The sequence below is a fragment of the Poecile atricapillus genome, chromosome 2 (genome assembly GCF_030490865.1).
Source record: "Poecile atricapillus isolate bPoeAtr1 chromosome 2, bPoeAtr1.hap1, whole genome shotgun sequence".
NCBI classification, from domain to species: Eukaryota; Metazoa; Chordata; class Aves; order Passeriformes; family Paridae; genus Poecile; species Poecile atricapillus.
Window position 1 is genome coordinate 24,061,478 of NC_081250.1, and position 19,921 is coordinate 24,081,398.

Consider the following 19,921-nt stretch of genomic DNA (forward strand, 5'->3'; position numbering starts at 1 on the left):
CTTATCACTTCTTTTGACCTCCTTACTTGTCAAGTCACCATCTTTGATTCAGGATGTCCATGTGATGCAGATCCTGGTGGCTAGGAATGAGGTTGGCCCTGATTTTATAGCCTTCCTTTAGCATCAGCTACAGGCAAATATTGAGCCAACATTAGCCAGATACAGGGCTGGGTTCATGAACTTCCTGTTAGATTCACTGTAGGACATGCTATTGGAAAAAAATGGATCATTCCTTGGAGTTATTTTTGCTACACTATGTTCTTGTGTTTACTCCACCTGTATTTGTCCCCATCACAAACCTAGTCTGACATTCCTTTCCTCCTCCTAAGTCCTGGTGATATTTATTCAGTCCTTAGTCTTCCTTTCTCCCCACACTCCATCACAACATTTTGCCTGTGCTACTTAACCCCCCTTTTTTTTGGGATACTATGACATGCTTATCACTGTCTGTCTTTGTTTTGCAGCCCTGGGAACAGGACTGGTGTGACATCAGTTCTGTTCCCAAGAAATAAAAAATTCCTTATTACTGGAAACAATCTCTTCAGCTCCTGGCCACAGAAATGCAAACCCTTGTCTCTCCAGGTGCCTTTCTATGTGATTTCTGGTACAGAGAGTCTTTTGTTATAATCTCAGCCAGGTAGATATGTCTCTACTCCCATTCTTGTCCTTCCTCATTGCACTGCTTGACTTTTGGCAGTCTTATTCATCTATTAAATTGGACTGTCCTTCAGTACATATTGCCTTTGTGTGGTGCTTAGCCTTCTCTCCCTGCCTGTCTTCCTCTCTTAATTTTACTTCTTCCTCCTTTTCCCTCAGCATTTCCCTTTTTCCTTGATTACAGCTTTCATGTTAAAGATCCGCCTATAACAACAGCATTTATTTCCATACCCTCACTTTCGAATTTGACCTTCAGTGTTTGCCATCACAGTTCCATCAACTGTCCACATGCCTGACTTGTCCACACCAGGAGGAGAAAGTGGAACCAAACTTATTCTGTGATTCTTTGTGATTCTGATAAATCAGTATGCAAGAAGGAATAACTAAGCCAGTTATCCGTGTTTAAAACTTGTGAGCTTTTTGTGTCTCCAAGCCTTTATCCATTGTCTCTAGAGTTTCAGAGTCTCCTGTGTTTTCTGTGGCTCCCCTGTGTTTCATATTGGCTCTCTCCTACATTTCTTTTTTCAGAGATTCTTACCTACTCACAGTCACTTACTTTACAGTTCCTATGTCTACTTCTCCATTACAATTAGAATATTTTCCTCATAGAACTGCACTGAAAGCTGTCATTTTTCTCATGTTTGAATATTGAGAATACTGATTTTCACACCTAGACACTTATTTTCCTCTCCTCCCCCATTGTTTAGTTATCAAATTATTTTCTTGCTTTGCACCATGTTCTCCCTTGTCCCTGGGGAAAACTCCCCAAAAATTTCACAAAATGTTGTTCCATCCATTACCCTTCAATTCCTTTTAAAAGCCTTGGCAGCAATTAGACTGCAGGTGCATTCATAACACACCATCTATTATTCTGGCAAATATAGATTTGTTGTTCTCTCCATCTGTCTTTATACAAATGTCTTTGTTTTAATAATTCAATTGGAAGTGTTTTGGAGTTAGGAGTACCTCTTTTCTTTTGTATTTTATTGAATAAAATAATGGGGTCTCACTCTGCAATTTTAGAAATCTTGCAATAATGTGACAATGCATGAAGCTGACACTCTACTTTATTAATATTTTCTCCTGTTATGAGTTAGCATTGCTTAGTGATGCTCATCACTACTGATTCATTATTCCCTTCTGAAAGTACTGCAACATCTGTGGTGCCAGATCATTATGAATCTTGATACTCAAAAGTGAACTGAAAATAAATCTCTGCCAGCAAAAACTTTTGTGTGGGAAACTGCAATCCCTGCAAGCTGCCTCTGAAGTCAAAGGCTATTATACAGTCCTGAAAACATCTCTTGCTATCTGATGGACTGTCTGATTGACAGCTTCCCTTCAGCTGAAGGTCAAACAATCTATTGCTGTCACAGACAGTTGATAGCAAACAGCTGAAGGTTACATGAGCCCTGCTCTCACATAGCTTCATCCTCACTTTCCTGTGATTGTACTTTGGTTTCCTCTTTGTCCTCCCATTATGAAGCACTTTCATTTAATTCCTTTCTCTCTTCTCCCTGTAACCTTTGTGTCATGGCTTAGTCATGGGAGGGGAAGGAGAAGCGGAGGAGGAAGGAGAGGAGGAGGTGTGTTACTGTCTGGAAGGCTGCTGCAGGGACCAGTCTTCCAGTGCAGCCTGGGACCAGTCAACACCGTGCGTTGTTCATGACTCAGAGCTCACAGTGAGTCAGACAGGCTGACCCTGCCTCACTTGCTGCAAGGAGTCACTTTGCTGGTCCATTTAGCATACCTAATTTGACCAGATCCTGTCTTTACTGTCCCAAAGAACTCAAACCAGAGTACAGGGTTCCAAATCAGATAAAACTGTGCTTTTTCCAGTTTCCTCAAAGCATTACTGTGGCTATGGTTTTGTGCTATTTATCTGCTTAGATGAGAAGGGAATTCATCAGTTCATTTGGCAGAGTTTCTAGCTATCTCTGTGTCTGATTAAGATGTGTTATCACAGGCACTCATCAAATTGCCTCTTTGGAAATTACAAGTATTCACAGCCTGTATTTTGGATCCACCTATTTGGCATTTGCAATCTTACGGAATCTTGTAATCTATGAAGAGTCCAACCATTTAATTTTCCTATGTTTTCTAGTCTTATTCTTGGTGGTGGTGATGGTGAGGGCTTGATCTTTTTACTCTTCCTCTTGGACAGTGGAGGCAGAGGCATCTAATTGACAGCAGACAAGTTCACTGAAGAACAAGATTGAAATGCTCTGGTTAAGCTGCCATACAGCAGCTGTAGTCCTTTCAGTCGATATCGGTCTAGTCTCCTTTAAAATTCTGATACAGCACATCTCTGTTTTTCCTTTTAATGAGGATAACAGGCTGCATGCTAGTGCCAGATTCACTCTTAGGGCTGAGTCCTGTAAGTACCTACTCAGGTCAATAGCTCAGTCCTCAGATGCAGGTAGTTCTGTTGTTCAGGAGCTTGGAGCTCCCAGGCATTGCCCCAAGCAGTCACAGTGCCTGGCAAACTCTGGACATGCTCCTCGAGGAAAATGAGGCAATAGGTAAATGAAAGGCCTTACTGCATCCCCAGCTGCACCATTTCCCCATGGAAATGGCTGCACTTTCACACCAAACATGAAAACATGGTCTTGGCTACACACCACTGGGAGAGGTCCCACTGGTGAGAGGAGCCTGTGCTCAGACTTCTTTATCAGGATTACATGAAAAGACAGAAGAGCTGCTTCTCACTGCCTTGATGTCTTCCAAGATTTCCTTTGCTTGAGATTCCTCAGGGAAAGAAGGCAGTGTCTGTAAGAAACACTTACTTGAAATAGAAGAAAATTGCCAAGGAAATCAACAGGGATGTTATAGACAAAGCATGGCCAACGATCGCCATATAATAAAGTATGAACGCCATCTGCAATTTAACAAAAAGAAAAGGCAAGCATGAATAATTTGCAGGCACATGGTTTGTTTTCTCATTCAGGAAGAATCTACAAAATCAACCTCCCATTTTGCATTTTTTTCCCTTTCAAATACTCTTTTTCTATATATTTTAATATCAGCAATCTATTAAATAGCATGACTCATGATCTAAAGATAAGTGTTTCTTACATATGTAAATCTGTTCCTGTTATGTTGAAGTAACTGCTGAGATCCCTGCTCACACTGTGTCACTAACTTTCCAAGCTCTAGGATAGTGCAGCAGACATAATAAATTTAGATTTTTAATATGCCCATGACAAGTTTTCACACATATGCAAAATAATATTTATTAAATAAGATAGATTGCTGCAGAATTGGTAAAAAACTTTTATGGGTTGAAAGCAGCTTAAACAACAGGGATCAAAAGCTTAATGGTCACTTTTTGGAGATGAGTCAGTACTTCACTGCCCTCAGGACTCGTATTAGGGTTGAGTTTTTGTTCAATGTATTCATCAATGACCTGATCCAGACAAACTTCTAAATTTCCAGGTGATTCTTAGGTCTTCCAGATAATAGTGAGGCACTCACGAAGGTCCTCATTTAACTGAGGGGACAAGAAGATGCTATATGAGCTTTAATACAGGAAAAAGGTGGGTTGATAGACCTAGGACAAGTGACCTAAATCCTGTCTACACAATGCTTGAATTAGGACTGGAAATCAAACTCAGGAAGGAGATCTTGAAGTCATCCAGGCCAATTCTCTGAATCATTGGCATATTGTGTAATAGTAACCAAAAAGCCAGCAAAATATAGATTATTATATAAAAGACATTGAGGGTAGAACAACAATATATGTTTGAAATTTACACTACTAACTTTAAATGCATGTGTGCTTGCCATCTCCATACCTCATGAACATAGAAGAGCAAGGAAAAGTGAAAAAAGGCAACTAAAATAGCTGAGGTTGAGTTTCTGTGGGTACAAAGGCTGGGACTCTCCTTTTTTGAGAGGAGAAGTCAGAGGGAGCTTATGGCAAAGGCGTTCAGAGTCATGAAAGCAGCAGGTGAGGTGAACATTATTCATAATGCAGACCATGCAAGAACATCACATCCTGAGACAAATTCTGGTTCACATTAGTGTGAACCTCAGTGCTGGGCAGCTCAGTGGTCTGACTGCTGTGAGTTCAGTACCCGTGGACAGATAATTGGGCTTTCACTGTGACTCGTGGCAGTGAAATCTAAGAGAGGCTGATCCATATTTTTTATGACAGCTGTAAAATAAAATTGCAGGACAGCACCTGGGCTTCAGAATGTTGAGGTATTTATATGTCACACTTTGGTCTCAGCCAAGCTCTTAAGCATTTAGCCATCTGTCAGAGGAGTGAGTGAAGGAGGCTAAATGCCATGCCAGACTTCACCCTGCCTCCTTTCTGAAAGCAAGGACATAGTAGCAGCCTGTCTGGGAAAAAAGATGAAAAGTCTTAGTTGCTCTGCTGTGTTTATTTTCTTTTCAGCTCTCCTTCATTCATTTTTCTTTTGCTATGCATGAGCAATTTTACTCTTCTCAGTGATTAGATGAATTACTTTCTGTAGCCTGAAGTTTTGACACTTACATCTTTTCGATGTTTCCAAGTAATTTTAAACTTTCTCTTGAGAACAAATATGAATGCAATTTAGAAAGCAAGGCCATTCCTCTTAGTAAAGGTGTATATCTTATATAATTTGGTCTCGAGACATTTTACAACTTTCAAATAAGCTTCTGCATTCATTAACCTAGGTGGTGGTGGCCTGATCTAGATTTAAACAAGAGTCACATTTACACTGATCTGACCATGTAGAAGAGGCATGATCTGAGTGTAAACACCATTCACCAAGTTATGGAAAACTATGCATATTTACTGAAAATACCCCAGGTCTCCCAGATCTCCTTCACAAAAACTAACCAGTGCATTGTTAGTGAGCACAAATGCTTGATAACCTGTTCTGAGAGCACCAGGAATCCCAGAGGGGACAGACTTGACTGTGGAGAGGATGAGATAACTTTCTGGAGAAACAGAGGAGTGGGAGATGTGTACCTGTGACATTTGTTCCACTTCATATAATCATACTACATGATTACTGTGTGTTTTCATGACATTAAATAGATATATTCCTAAAACCTGAATTTAATTTACAGATGACCTTTTCAAAAATATATTTTTTTTCTACCTATCTTTTATACAACCTATAGCCTGAAATAGATAGAAGTAGAAAAGATCTCCAGATAGCTGCATGCAAATTTATGTACACCCTGGAGGATTCTTGGTTATTCAATCTATCTAACTTTCTGTTTTCAAGTGCTAAAGTAACTGTATATTTGGGAATCAGCAACTGTTTTTTTGATTGCATCCTGAAAATTTACTATGCCAAGTTCTTAAAAAAGTCTTTCAAATATAAAAACGATGACAGAACAAAATGGACTGAAATTTCAGCTAACAAAGCATATGGTCTATCATTAAAATTTCAAGATCTAGCTAAATATCTTTTTTTTTTTCAATGATCTGTCTCAAAAGTATAGCGTATTGGTATTCTCAATTAACTTCAAACAAATAATGAGCACTTTTACTAATTTCTGCATTCCTTGAACTGGCCACTGCCATGTCCTTCTGACACATAGGGTTTATATAACATGCTGACTGGTTACATTTTTTGTTTGTTCAGATTTTTTATCCTGGGTTAAGAAAACCTAAATGCTCTTCCTCATTCCTCTAGAATTCTTCACTTGAGAAAAGAGAAATCTCTAAGAGTAATGCCTGTGACTCAGTTAATTATATTACGTGTAGGTAATAGTCTACAAATAAAGCACATTTCTGTTTACTGAGGGCTAGGTTTAAAAGTTATAATCTAACCTGGCATTTCTGTAAAAATAGATTCTTTCTGCATTTTCCATAACTTTTCATTTCAGAAGAATCACGCTGTGCACATAATTTTCCTTTGTATTCTATCTGTTCTCTGCATGAATGATGTTCAAAATTCTTCTGGAAGGCATGGATAATGGGTAACAGAACTGCATTTTTTGCCTCCTTACATATGCCAACACCTGGAGAAATGATATATTTATGGTGATTCTGCATAATGTCTCTGTAAGCTCATATTGTTACTGTTACTCTTGCCTTGTCACATAGGTGAGCCTCATTTTACCATGGTACTTTGTCATGCTGAAAAGACCCTTAGAATTCACCTCCTGCCTGGTCCAACAGACTTTTCCAATCCCCTTTGAGCTGAGTTACTACTAAATATACCTGCATACTGCTTTTTGGCTGCACAAGAAGAGGTCCTCCAACACAAACCACAAATCAAATCTCTTCTTGAATATTTTCCTTCCACTATTCCACACAGTCGCAAATTATTCTGTCACAAATGTGTAATCAGATTTTCCTGGAGCTCCACTTGCATTTGGGAAATATATTTATTGTTATGAGCTTCCCTAACTGAATTTTTTTAAAGCTTTTCTCAGATTTCTCTCTCCTTATTTCTTTTGGTGCTTTTATATTTAGTATTTCTCTTTCAGTTTAGCACCTTGATTTTGGAAATATTGATGCAAATTCTTAATTCATTATTGTAAATAGCCTCAATTTCTTCAGTAAAAGTCAAAGTTAAATGTGTTCATGATTGTAAGATTTTCTGGATTAATGGTACCTTCATAAATATTTATTTTCAAAGAGTGTGAGTACAGGTTAATACTCTTTGCTTAAGAAAAATAATTTGGACTTACATTAATATTACTAGCCCTGTGGAGAAGACATCATCATCTTGGAATATTACTGCTACAAAAAGTAAAATTGAGACTCTAAAAGATTATTTTATAACTGTTGGTCAATCAGGGAAAATCATAGGAATCAAGAATGCATTTGAAAAATACTGCAAAACTTGTCACATGAATTGCCACTAAATTACCCACCCCATAGCAAACCAATATTGAGGTCTGAGAACTCATTAAATAATTTGGGTAAGCTAAAATCACAAGAACAATGTTATTTAAGTTTTGTGCAACAAATAAAGCTGAAAGATAAGGCTATTCTGGTCTCTTTCACATGTATTATTGCTAGCCCAGCCCAAAACTTTGCCAAAAAACCACGGCCTCTTTAACTTCAGCATACCTTCAGTTTTTCAGAGGTGAAAGAGTTGCACAGGGTGTAGTTGGACCAAGTTCTGTTGCTCTCAGGATGGCGAAACCAATTTCCAGTTTCATCACAATATTTTGAGGCCCTCTCTGATGATAAATTACAATAATAGTTATTTTAAGATCAGCATATTATAAATTTAAAAACCCATCTGAAATAATTTCTTTGGGAAGAAAATGTCTGTGTAATAAAATCCAAAGGATTTTCAATCTGTGTAATTAATAATGACTAGCTATTTTGTTGTTTTGGTTTTTTCTGGGACTTATCTGGTGGTAAACTTGTTTAGCTGTCTCTTTTTTCACTGTACACACTAGGGTATATATCTCAGCCTTCATTCAGCTGCAATATTTAACTGATAATAATCCATTTAAAGAGGCAGTTGACAGCAGCTTATGGACGAGAAAATAACCACAGGTGTAGATGCCAGACCTGAAGGAAGTGTGCAGGGTTTCAAGAATCAGGGTTAAACGAGTTAAAAATATTGCATAGCTAAAGGGCAGTCAGTAGAGTATAACCCAGAGCTTGTGTGCTGGAGATGCCAACAGCCCCAGCCCAGTGCTCTCTCTGTGCACAGGAGTGGAAAAGTCTCGCCCAACCTCCCCACTGATGGAATCCTGAGCACTGCTCACTCTCCCCAGGGTCTGCACAGCATGCAGGCACAGACAAGCCTCACAAACATTTTGGTGCTGGTCCCACATGTCCAGTTTAATTTGAGATGGCTGCAGAGCTCTTTGTTTAAATAATCTGATGTGTCTGGCCTCTACACAGGTGTCTCTGATGCTGGTTCCTTTGCCGCAGGTGGCTTTGGAGTCCTTCCCGAAAAGCCCTGCCATGTGGATTGTGCTCCAGGCTCGTGCTCCTCTGCACATCCTTTTGCTGTGGTGGGGGACAGTGGGGTTTCAGCAGCTCACAGCCCTGCAGGATGCCTGGAGCTGCAGGTGTGGGCTGTGTCTGTGTCCCTCCTGACAGGCTTACACTCCTGCTGGGGACACCCTGGATGCTGAGGTACAGGCGGTCACTCCTTATCACCTGCCAAGTTTTGGACCAGTTCCTTTGGCCTTCCCTCAACCACTAGCCACATGGGAGTCACTGGAATGTTTGCCCAAGTAACAAAGACAGGATAAGATCATAAACTTATAAAATAATAAACAATTATTTTATGTTTTCTTAGACGGTGACACAGAGACTTCTGAAAAACATGTTTTTTAAGCCTAATTTTAAAATAGTCTGAAAAGTCTATCTTGAAATAAAAAATTTCCTTTGCCTTTTCTAGCTCTATAATTTGATTGGTTTTGTATTTAGATTATCAGCATTTCCAGTACATACACTTTTGCAGAGCCCATAGCCATTTGAACACAGACAATTTCATTTTTTGTGGTTAACATTCCCACTCACTTTTCTTCATCTGATAATCAATGATAACCTGTTAATCAAATCTATTAATTTGTAAGATTCATGTTCCTAAAGTCTCAAGAAAGGAACTGATCATATGGGTGAGATTGATAAGGATAGTAGACTGAGTTATTTTACTCTGACTAGAAATACACTCTATATAGTGCCCTTGCAGAAAAAAAAAATATAATCCTCCAGAATGCAGCATATTTTTTAAATTATTGTGGATTTGAAATCATTGTTTTGGGGGACTTGTTAAAAATCAATACGTGCATCAACAATACCAAGAGGAACAGTACGTGTTATTTGAGCCTTCCATAGCTGCAGTTTGGAGATAATCTCAGACTGCCCATGTAGCAATGTTCCCTTTTACTCATTGCCAGATGCTATCAAAAGCTGGAAAAAGTTTTCAGTCACAGATGAAAGATTAATGGAACAGAGTGTGCAAGCGTTGCACTGATTATCCCATGCACCCTGCGAAGTGCACGGCTTTTGATAATCTGCTGCAGAGTACGTATGGCAATGTCATCCATCATCCCTGCACTTCAGTGCCTAGGTAGGCACTCTGCCAGAGTATAACATGGCCTCTGTAAGGTAGAGACAAACCTTTCACCTCATACTTTTCCTTAAAGCCAGACAAACACTGATCCTACTGAAAACTGATCCTACTCTGAAAGTGCCAAAGTCCTGTGGATTTCTTGCTGTGATGTGAGAATACACAACTGGGGAATAAGCACTCTTTGCTCTCCATTCCAGTGGCTCAAACAGGTCAAACATCTCTTCTAAACAGATTATTTTATACAGAAACAAAGCTGCAATCCAAACACTATCCTACTGCAAGTTATTCTAGAGTGGCCCAGTAGCAGGTGGGGGATATTGAATCTGGGCATGTGTTGGTTCTTTGTGCTAACCAGAAGAATATGGTAAAGGCTGAAAAAATACACACATGAAAGGATGGGTAAGGCAACACTAGCAAGGCAAAATGGTTTGGGCTTGGAGATTATTAGAATACCGTGTAAACACTAATTTTTAAAGTTCTGTCTGTACCCTATCAGCTTGGATGGGGCACCACTTGGGCATTGCATTATTCAAAGTGGAAGAGCGACATCACATTGGACTGATCTCATCTCTCTGTAGGAACCTTAAAGTTACAAATTTCACAGGCAGTTGTGTAGAGCTTCTGCAGTAAACAGAGAAATATAAACACTTCAAGAGCTGTCTGGGAAAAATGGATGACAGCAATCTCATCCACAAGGGGAGTTTCATGGGAGCAGTGAAGTGACTTGAAAGATTAACCAGTAGCAATTATTTGCATGTGTATTGTTTGTGCCACTAAGAGCACTTTTATGAATCATATGCTCGTTAAAAAACCCTCAGTCATCTATATGTAACAAATATCTTAATATCTGTGGAACAACATGATTGCTCCATCAATCAGGCTTTTCACAATTAGACCAGAGCTATAGCTAGCACATGTTAAAGGAGCCAACATCAGTTTTTTGTTTATTGCTGAGTTATAAGATGGAAGAAGAAAGAAGTTATCCCCTATTGCAGTCATGCTCAGACCGTACCAGACACTGGATTCTTTGCCATTGTTTGGATAGACCTGTGCAGTGCTTAGTTTTGCAGAAGAAGGAATAGTTGGTGTTGCACATCATGATTTACTTACATCTTTGGTAAAATATTCTGGAAGAAACTCCTTCAAAAATGAAAAAAAAAATAAATATAATGCAGTGGTGACCCTAGAAAACTTCAACTCCAGTGTCCTATTAAATGAAAGATTATCACTGCCTTCAGAGTGTCTTAGTCAGCAGGACTAGAATCTTTATGAGTCATATTGAGCAGTATGGGGATAGGAATCAATTTTTAAAACACAGCTGTCAAACTTGGTAAGAAACAGGACAGAAATACACAGAAGGGTAAGGAGAAAAGAAGCATCTGGACAAAGAACTCAGATTTGTCTTTTTTAATAATTGTCTAAATTATATCACTTCAAGACAAGAGAATAGGACCAGCAGGAATCCAGAGCTGTCTATCTTAGTTAAATTCAGCCAAAATTTGGATTTTGTGGTGGGAAGACAAGGGCTCTTCCAGTGTCAGAGCAGGAAGGCAAGGCTGTATTTGAATGTTCTTCAATTGTAAGAGGCAACAACACATTAATCACTATCTGATTAATCATCATCTAATTGCTTATGGATGCATATGGATTTGCTTTCAAATTGCACTTCTAGAAACTCTGCTCCTGGAGCTACATGAAGAGTTATGAATAATAGTTTACAAAAGGGAACTAAAGACAGAAACCCAACAAAGCAGAGAACTAAGGCAGTTGTGCTAAATGCATCTTTGGTTCACAAGGTGGGGTGGATACTCTTCTTAAGCTCTGCTTTCTGCCAAAAGGTAAAGAGAGTGAAACTGAGATGAAAAGGGGTGTCTGCCACAAAAAAAAATCATCCACATTTGGCTCCCTTGCTATATGACTGCACCAAAATAATCCTGACTAAATGGGATGTACAGGGACAGTAAGGTGGGCAATATAAGGCTCCCCTGCCACAAACCCAACAGCCCACAGGTGGCACAGGGCAAGGCTCAGCTCCTCCTGTTGCCCTCAGCAAACCTGACTTGCTAGAAGACCATTATAGCCACAATGTATTTTCTTCCATCAGTAAGAATATTGCCAGCATGAATTACATACTGCATTCCTTGAAAACGGAACCCCAAACAATTTCAGTGTGACCTGGAACCATTTCAGTGGGATTATACCAAAGATTAACATGTCTAAAATATAAATATAAAATACAGTTCAAGAGAATTGCATGTTGCCTGAATAGGAGCATATAAAATAGACCTGCTCAGAGCTTCACAGCCAGAAGTGGATGAGACAATGAATTTCCTGCTGTCACTGGCATTAAAGCAGTAGGTCTTGTTATGTCTTCCAGACAAATTGATTTGTTTTTATGCATTATCACATTGCACATGATGTGCACTGCGAGAAAGAGATTGCTTCTTTCAGAACACAGATCCCTGTCTAGTAAGAACTGATCTAAGTTCAGTGAAATAAGTGGGACTACACTTGGTAGCTAACTGTGAAGTTGTCAGACAGAAAATGAAGAGAGCATTGAGCATGTTCTCCACTTTGTTTCTGTGTTCTTTTCTTCAGAATATGATTTCATCTTGTTTACTTTCTAACGTACTCCATCAATTTTTTGTTGGCATCAGTGCTGAATGTTGTTTGGGATCAGATACAGAGGGCTGGTATTTGGCACCCACAGATACAGATGGGAGGAGGATCCGATATGCTGACAATAATGTTTCACTTATCCAATTATGAATGGTATAAGTATCAAAGCAAAAAAGTATAGAGGAAAGACATTATTTTATTACAGCTCTCAAAGACATACATGGCCTCTTAATGGAGGGACATGGCCATCAATTAGCTGATATGCAGTGGTTCTGCAGATCTTGGTGTAACCTAAAACAACACAGCATGAAATACTTGTTTCAGAAATCCATGGGGTTACTTGCATTCCTAAAATACATGCTGAGGTACTTGGATATCAGAGACTCGATGGGGAGGAAATCTGACAGTCACTACAGTTTTCTTCATGGAAATTTGCTGTTTTTCAGGATAAAGTTTCTGTTTCTCAGCAGAAAACTGGCTGAATAAGGTACCAAAGGAAATAATGACTTGTGACACAAAACCTGACAGACCTCTCAGGACAGTTCAGCCTGTGCTTTTGGCCACCTGTTAGTGGCAGCCACTTTCATTAGCAGTTGACAGACTTGACAGACAAGACTCCTTCATTGTTTCCTGTCTCCCTCCTACTTTAGTAAGTCTCTGTGTGACAACCAGCCACCTGTAAAGCAAAGGCTGACTACCCACCAGTTTGAGGCCACATCTGTAACACCTGCTGGGTTACTCAACAGCAGTTCTAGGAAAGCAGAAGATGCTAAGCTGCTGCCAGAGCTGGGAAACAGGGTTGACTGACCAGTATGCAGACAAAGAGGCTGACAGGTGCTGATGAAGAGTGCTAGTGGAAAATACTGGGTCCAGAAGACCAGAGGTATTGCTCCTAAAGAGGACAGCAGAGAGAACAGTAGGAAATTGATTACTGGAGGATGCTTTTCTTACTACGGATGTGTACAGAGAAGAGGAATACTAAAAAGTTTCCAAATTTCAACTTTCAAATCTTGCCAGAAAGAGTAACTGCAGTATGCCCACACTGTGGGCCAGACTTCATGACAAGCTTTTGTACATTCAGGAGTGATTTGCAATCCGTGTACAAGCCACAGGCCTTGGTGTTAATATGCATCAGTAAGTAGAGTGAGATGCTTCTCCATGGATGGCTTCAAGTGTTACTTTGAAGAGTGCCGTTGAAGCAGAGCAATTAGTTCAGAACAAGTCACAGGAGACAGACAAGAGGGAAAGCTGAGAATAGGTGGCTGGGGAGCAAGTAGGAGAGTGGCTCTGAAATCACCCCCCTCTATGAAGGATGAGGATCTTTAGCTATGGGGAAAATTCTGTGATCACAAGGCTGCCCAACACCCACCTTTGCATGGAATATACATAAACTAAGACTGTTAATGCTACATATTTTTTTATTGAAAACCATGGAAGCAGGGAAAGGAAGGACTTGTAATAAATCTTCCTACTCATAAAGAGGGCCTTCCCTCAATAAGAGGGAAGGATAACATGAGTAAAATGGGGTCTGAAGCAGAAGGTACAGATGACATCCTAGAGGCACTTCTAATATGCATGCAGGAAAAACTTGTGCAACCTCAGGATCCAGAGCCTCAGGATCTCTCCTGAACTCTCTCTGGGAACAGAACCAGGTTCGGCAAGTTCTTCTAAAATGCTCTTATGGAAATTTTGTGCAAATAGTGTAATGGTTGAAGCACTGGTTCACAGAGAGGGAGACCTGAGTGAAAGCCAATCCTGCAGCTGAGGGTCTCAGCTTCTCAGTCTGCTGTCCCCAGGTGCTCCAATGATGAGCCATGAGCATGATCCTGCTCCAAGACTCCTCCTTGAACACTATGACACTGTACAGAAAAGATATCAAGTCTTGCGAAGAAAGGGCACAAAAGACAAGACCTTGTGATTTGGTGCTCATTGTCTGTCTCAGGGGTGTAAATTGCTGTAAAAATTTATTGGGTTGGTCTCAGGGTGTTTCCACAGGAAGTGGATAATGACCTTGCCACATGAACTCACTTTCCAAGCACAGGATTCCTGAGCAGACAGATGTCTTTCAATCTATCCTGTCCAATGCCTACTTCCACTAAAAAGAGGGGAGCTCCTTCAGCAAAGATTGAATGGAGGTCAGACTGGGCCTGACACTGGAAATTTGCAATTTGCTGTGTGAATTTTGTAATTATGGGTGGCTTGATTTATGAAGAACAGAAATAACAATCAATCTGTCTGCTACTGTAAATGGGATTCAGCAAAATGTATACAGGGTTTGATCCAACCTGGAATCTCCTCAGTTTCTAAATAAGCAATAAGCTCAAGAAAATAAACAATTTTAGCTATTGGTGTTGGATAATTAACTCACAGCTATGCAATAGTCTGTTTCCTTCATTTCCAGTCGGGCACATGCATTTTGAGTTAAGCTTGTTGAAAACTTTCAAATTTATGCACCCTCCCTCCCAAATGTTTAATTTCATGGCTCTTAACTGCAACTGGGGCATGGTGACTATGTGGAATTTAGCACACTGTGGCATCAAGCACCACCTGTAAGCAACATGTCCTGAGCATGGAACACACAATTGTGCCTCTCTTCAAACTGTACTCTTGGCAATGTTAAACCTGTGTCTAATATTTCCTTATATCTATTTAGAAATACTTCCACTGATTTTTCATTTTCCCTTTTAAACATTCTTCAATTACTTCTCTCAGTCTGCTTTTAGTATTTGTATGAATAATTCAGCTAAGAACTGAAATTCAAACTTAACATTATATCTGCTCATCTTCTTTCATAAAATTATATTTTACAATAAAAACTGAATAAAGAACATACTGATACATGTTTCAAGCACATAAGCATCTTCTCTTCATTATAAAAACTTAGAATGAGGTGCTAAGAATATTTTGATATTGTAATTCAAAAGCTGACATTTTCATAAACTAGGTTCCATAAATCCATGGGTTATATTTACATAAATATAAATACATACGAGATATTTTTTAAATGAAAATATGTAAATTATGGAACCCAAAAACTTGATGTGTTTTAATTTCTACCAAACTTTCAGAGATTTCAGAGCACTGCAAAAATGTCACTGGATTGAGCACATCCACTCAATGGCTCAAATGTTTTGAAGACATCCTTTGAAAGATAAAATGATAAAAAGAAATACTGTACCAGTTGGATCAAAGTCTGGAAAATAATCTGGACAATTCTGAGCAGTGAGCCTTCCAGCAGGTGTGTCATCCCAGCACAACCAGCCATCCCACGTTCGGTTGCAGAACAGACCTGGACATTTAAGAGGATTGCAAGAGTTAATTCCATAAAAAAGTCTCTCCTGAACACCTCGAATATCAAGGAGTATTGTTGCCTGCAGTCAATCAATTTTCTTTTTTGTAGTATACCCCTTTATTATTTTTTTACTGACCTGAAGTTAGTGGTGTTCATTTTACTGGAAAGTTATGTTTTAAAGCATGTTGAACTGAACTTTGAATGTGGGGTCCAATCCTACAAATTTCTCTTTTTGTTCCTTTTTCTGTCAGCTCTAAGCAGGTACACTAGAAGTACCCAAAGAGCTGTGAGGCATCTGTTTTTCATTTCACCTTTTGCTGCTCAGCAGGCCTGAAAATCAGGCATTCAAAATGTCAAGGCTGGAAGCATTTGTGGAGACATGCCAGCAAAAAGCAGCATTTGCAGAGACAGGTTCCTGTAGGGCTGTTGCCTTGTTCATCACCAGAGGTTGGGGATGTAGCTACAAACCCAGTGAAGCAGGTGCAAGACTGATCTGTAGCCGGCAGATTCTGCCTGCTGATGCTGTCTAGGTAGGCAAGCTGTGATCCTGTCCTCATTGTCCTGTGCCCCTTCTGGGAAGGTGGAGCTGTTGAGGCTGTGGGATATTCAAACAGCAGCAGTGCTGGGAGGCAGAGCACAGCTCATTGCTGACCCCATTACAGAGGTTGTACATGCCATGGTCCTCAGAAATTGTGCTCTAGAGCTGCTTACTGTAATGTGTAACATGACTCATTGTGGATTTATACAAGAAACACTTCAAACCCTCCCCCTCTCCCCCGTCCCCGCCTGGATATTTTGCATTGAAAACCAGTCTGTTTTGGGGAAAAAAGTATTTATCACCAAGATCATCAGGCTAAAGTAAAATAGAATAAAAAGATACATTTTAGCTTTTTTTAATCTAGGGATGAAAGATTGAAGTTGTTTTTGAGAGAATCATAATAGAACGGACCTAATAAGAACTGGAAGTTATTAACATATGGATATTTAGTTGCTTCTAGAACTTTTGAAACTATCCACGGATAAACATTCTTACTGAAGCAAGAAAGCTGTACAAAGACATCTAAATTGTTCCAACTTGCACCAATAGCTGTTTGTAAGTCAAGTAGCTGTTAATCAAAAAGCATAAAAATTTCAAAATTATTTTTTTTTCCAGATTAGATCTTGTTCAGAAAATAAATTTTTATGTACACTTTTTCTTCATTAGCTAAGATTTTATGCACATATATTTTTCAGTTATCAAGTGATAACTTAAATGTGCTAATGTTACTTGTTCACTTAATTAACCAGTCATCATATCAGCAGGTTTTTTTCTTTCCCTCATGGCATTGTCGTGTTCTTTGAAATATATCTGAAAAACTTTTAGGAATATTTTTGTAGTATCAAAGAAAAAGAAGAGTAGAAAATGATTGCAATTTGAGCTTGTTTTTGAAAAGTAATGCCAGATGGAGTTGAAGACACTGTCTAGTTTTAAAACTTTAATCCTTTGCCTGGCCTGATAAAGAAAAATAATCACATAGGTCAATTTATGCATCATGGGCTTGTCTTCCAAGGTAATTATAAGGATGTATATATATACACACACATTTATCTATATCAATCTATTTATCTATGTATACATGTACACACACATATATATACACACACATACTGTGCTGCTCTGGAGGGCTTGTCATGTATTTCCATGTGCCTGAGCTCCTCATTTTATTATCTCTTCAGTTCAGAACACAACTTCAGTCGTGCTGGCACCATTCTGTAGTCACCCATTATCTTCATTCTGAGTTATAAATGAATTAAGTGCATGTTGCTATGAACTAACAGCATCCCTCAAATCTGGCTGTCAGCTGAAGGAATGCAGGCACTTCCCTGCTGTCCTTCTGCAACAGCACCATCCTTGAGAACACTACTAGGAATTTATGTCTGGATACATACAAATTCCCAGCTCATTCTGGAAAATCTGCCCTTTACAGCTTATCACACCAGCAAAGTGCAAAAGAAAGGTGAATCCAGTGGTTACTGCCAATGGATGCAAAAATTAGGTGTTTATAGAGCTGGAGACTAAAAGAGTAATCTAACAAGGAACGGTAAGTATTTCTGCTGCAAGTTGAGCAACTAAAAGGCTTATTTATGCCTGAAACATTATTGCTTCTATCCAATAACCCTGTTTAATCACTTGTGGGTATTCCCCATTATTCACCTGAATTAAAACCTATTTTAAGCAGCAGGAATCTTTATATTCATTTCCAAATATTTCTATATCAAGACCTGATTATCTTAACATCTAACTCTTCTTTGAGTCTTACAGAGCTCAGTAAAATTTTTAAGATAAAGAGCTGTAGAATGTCTTCATTCTTGAATTACAAAAAAATCCCACATTTATCTCCAACACTGCTATTGTGTTGGGTACTTTTGTTAATTAATGTTAAAATGTTTTCCCTTTAAACTGTGTCCTCAATATCTGCTGTTTACTTGCATAAGTTGCACACTACCTGTGATATTTTTTTCTCTAGCTCCTCATATCTTCATTCATATCTTGTGAGAAAAAGTGATCAGAGCTCTCAGTCCCAAACAGAAATGCTGCTTTATATTATGCAATTGCAGCACCACTATTATTTGTTATTTCCCTTTTTATTAGTCTTCATATATGCCTCATATTCAATAAAGATATTTACAAACCTCCTTTATAAACCTCAGTGTTTTAGAAACCTCTTTTTCCTATTGTTGCTGCTGAATATAGAATACATGGAACTTGTGCTGGTACAGAGCACAACACCCAGCAGCCAATACACAAATGGCAAAAAATTGAAAGAGTGAGTGGAGCAAACAGAACAACATCTATATTTAAGATTCACAATCAGGTATGACCTTGCTGAGAGGTTCAGGAAAATGCTACTGCCCAAGCAAGAACAAGAGAGATTCAAGCAGCAAAGCATTAAGCCAGAAATGCAGGTGACAGAAGATGGAGGAGCTGTTAATTCCCTGGGCTCCTTCCAGGATTTTCCCTTTCTTTGCATTTAGGAGGATGCTAAATAAATGAGTTTGATTACTGCTTGTGGAAAGGAAACTGCACCCTGAGAAAGACTATGGGTTAGTATAGAGAAGTAAATATTTCTTTATAGTTATATAACCACGCATGGCAAAATACAGATTTTTAAAAAACCTCTTTTACCTTTTTTCTTGTATGGAGGAGCTCTGTTCATCCTCTCATAACATTTGAATTGTGAATCTATTATCTTCTGCCGTATGACTGAATTTTCAGTTACTACAGGCTCTAATGTAGGATCAGTATAATTTACAGTAGAAGAAAGACTTGGAACAATTCTCTGTATGGAAAGGAAAAGCTGTTAGTACAACTGAATAAACAAAAAGTATTAAATGAAAAAAAAATAAAAATGTGAGGACCAAAAACTTCTATTATGCATTCTTGAAAGACCTTTTTTTTGCACATATGTTTATCATTATGATGGGCCTCGTACTACTTATGAAGTAAATGCTGTATTTTATTAGTTTACCTCATGAACACATAAGATTTTAACCAAGCCATTTTTCATGGTAAAGAGAGGATCATTAAGTGCTTGATAAAGTCTTCAAAATCCTTCCAAGAGAATTTTCTATCTTCCCAAAGTTACACCCATGTAGTTCTACTCACTTGTGCTGATTTATCTCTAGGCAGTGCAGAAAAAAATACTTCAGTGCCACAGCCTTTGCTTTGAACTGATTATTTCATGTTTTAAGTCACCCACTTTGAGCTTCTGCAACTGTTAAGGTCATAGAAACACGGGGTAGAGTTTATACCTGATACCTGACCTTAGCTCCTAGTTAAGTACTTAAGTTTCTTAAGTACTTAAGCTCAAGTACTTAAATTTGATAGTCTAAATAGCAAGTTCATCTTTGATCTAGTGACATCTTCTGAATTATTCCATTCTGAGCTGCCTGCTGGTTAAAGGAAAGCATCATTGACTCTGGAAGGCAGAGATCTCAGCTGGAGGGGTCAGTTATGTTCTTTTTCCATGCATCCATCCATGAATCCATCCATGAATCCATGAATCCATGAATCCATGAATCCATGAATCCATCCATCCATCTATCCATCCATCTATCCATCCATCCATCCATCCATCCATCCATCCATCCATCCATCCATCCATCCATCCATCCATCCATCCATCCATCCATCCATCCATCCATCCATCCTTTTTTCCCTCCCCGCCTTGTACAGCCGAGGTCTGTGAGTGAAAATGAAAGTGTGGAGCTTTAGTTTGTTCTGTTCTGCCTCAATCCTGTATCATGACTCTTTACTTGAAGGTGATTGTAAAATATGAGTTCCTGTTTCCCCACTCAAAAACAACACTAATGT

General features: G+C 38.9%; 1 protein-coding gene across 1 annotated transcript in view; it reads right to left on the bottom strand.

Moving 5' to 3' along the window:
- The window catches only part of CALCR (calcitonin receptor), an 86,548-nt gene that overhangs the window by 41,044 nt on the left and 25,583 nt on the right, over window positions 1-19,921 (bottom strand). The window contains exons 3-6 of the mRNA XM_058833547.1: window positions 18,734-18,887; window positions 15,454-15,564; window positions 7,682-7,794; window positions 3,444-3,535 (exon numbers count right to left, since the gene is read on the bottom strand). Of these exons, the coding sequence (XP_058689530.1) occupies window positions 3,444-3,535; window positions 7,682-7,794; window positions 15,454-15,564; window positions 18,734-18,887 (470 nt within the window). The remainder of the gene's footprint in view (window positions 1-3,443; window positions 3,536-7,681; window positions 7,795-15,453; window positions 15,565-18,733; window positions 18,888-19,921) is intronic.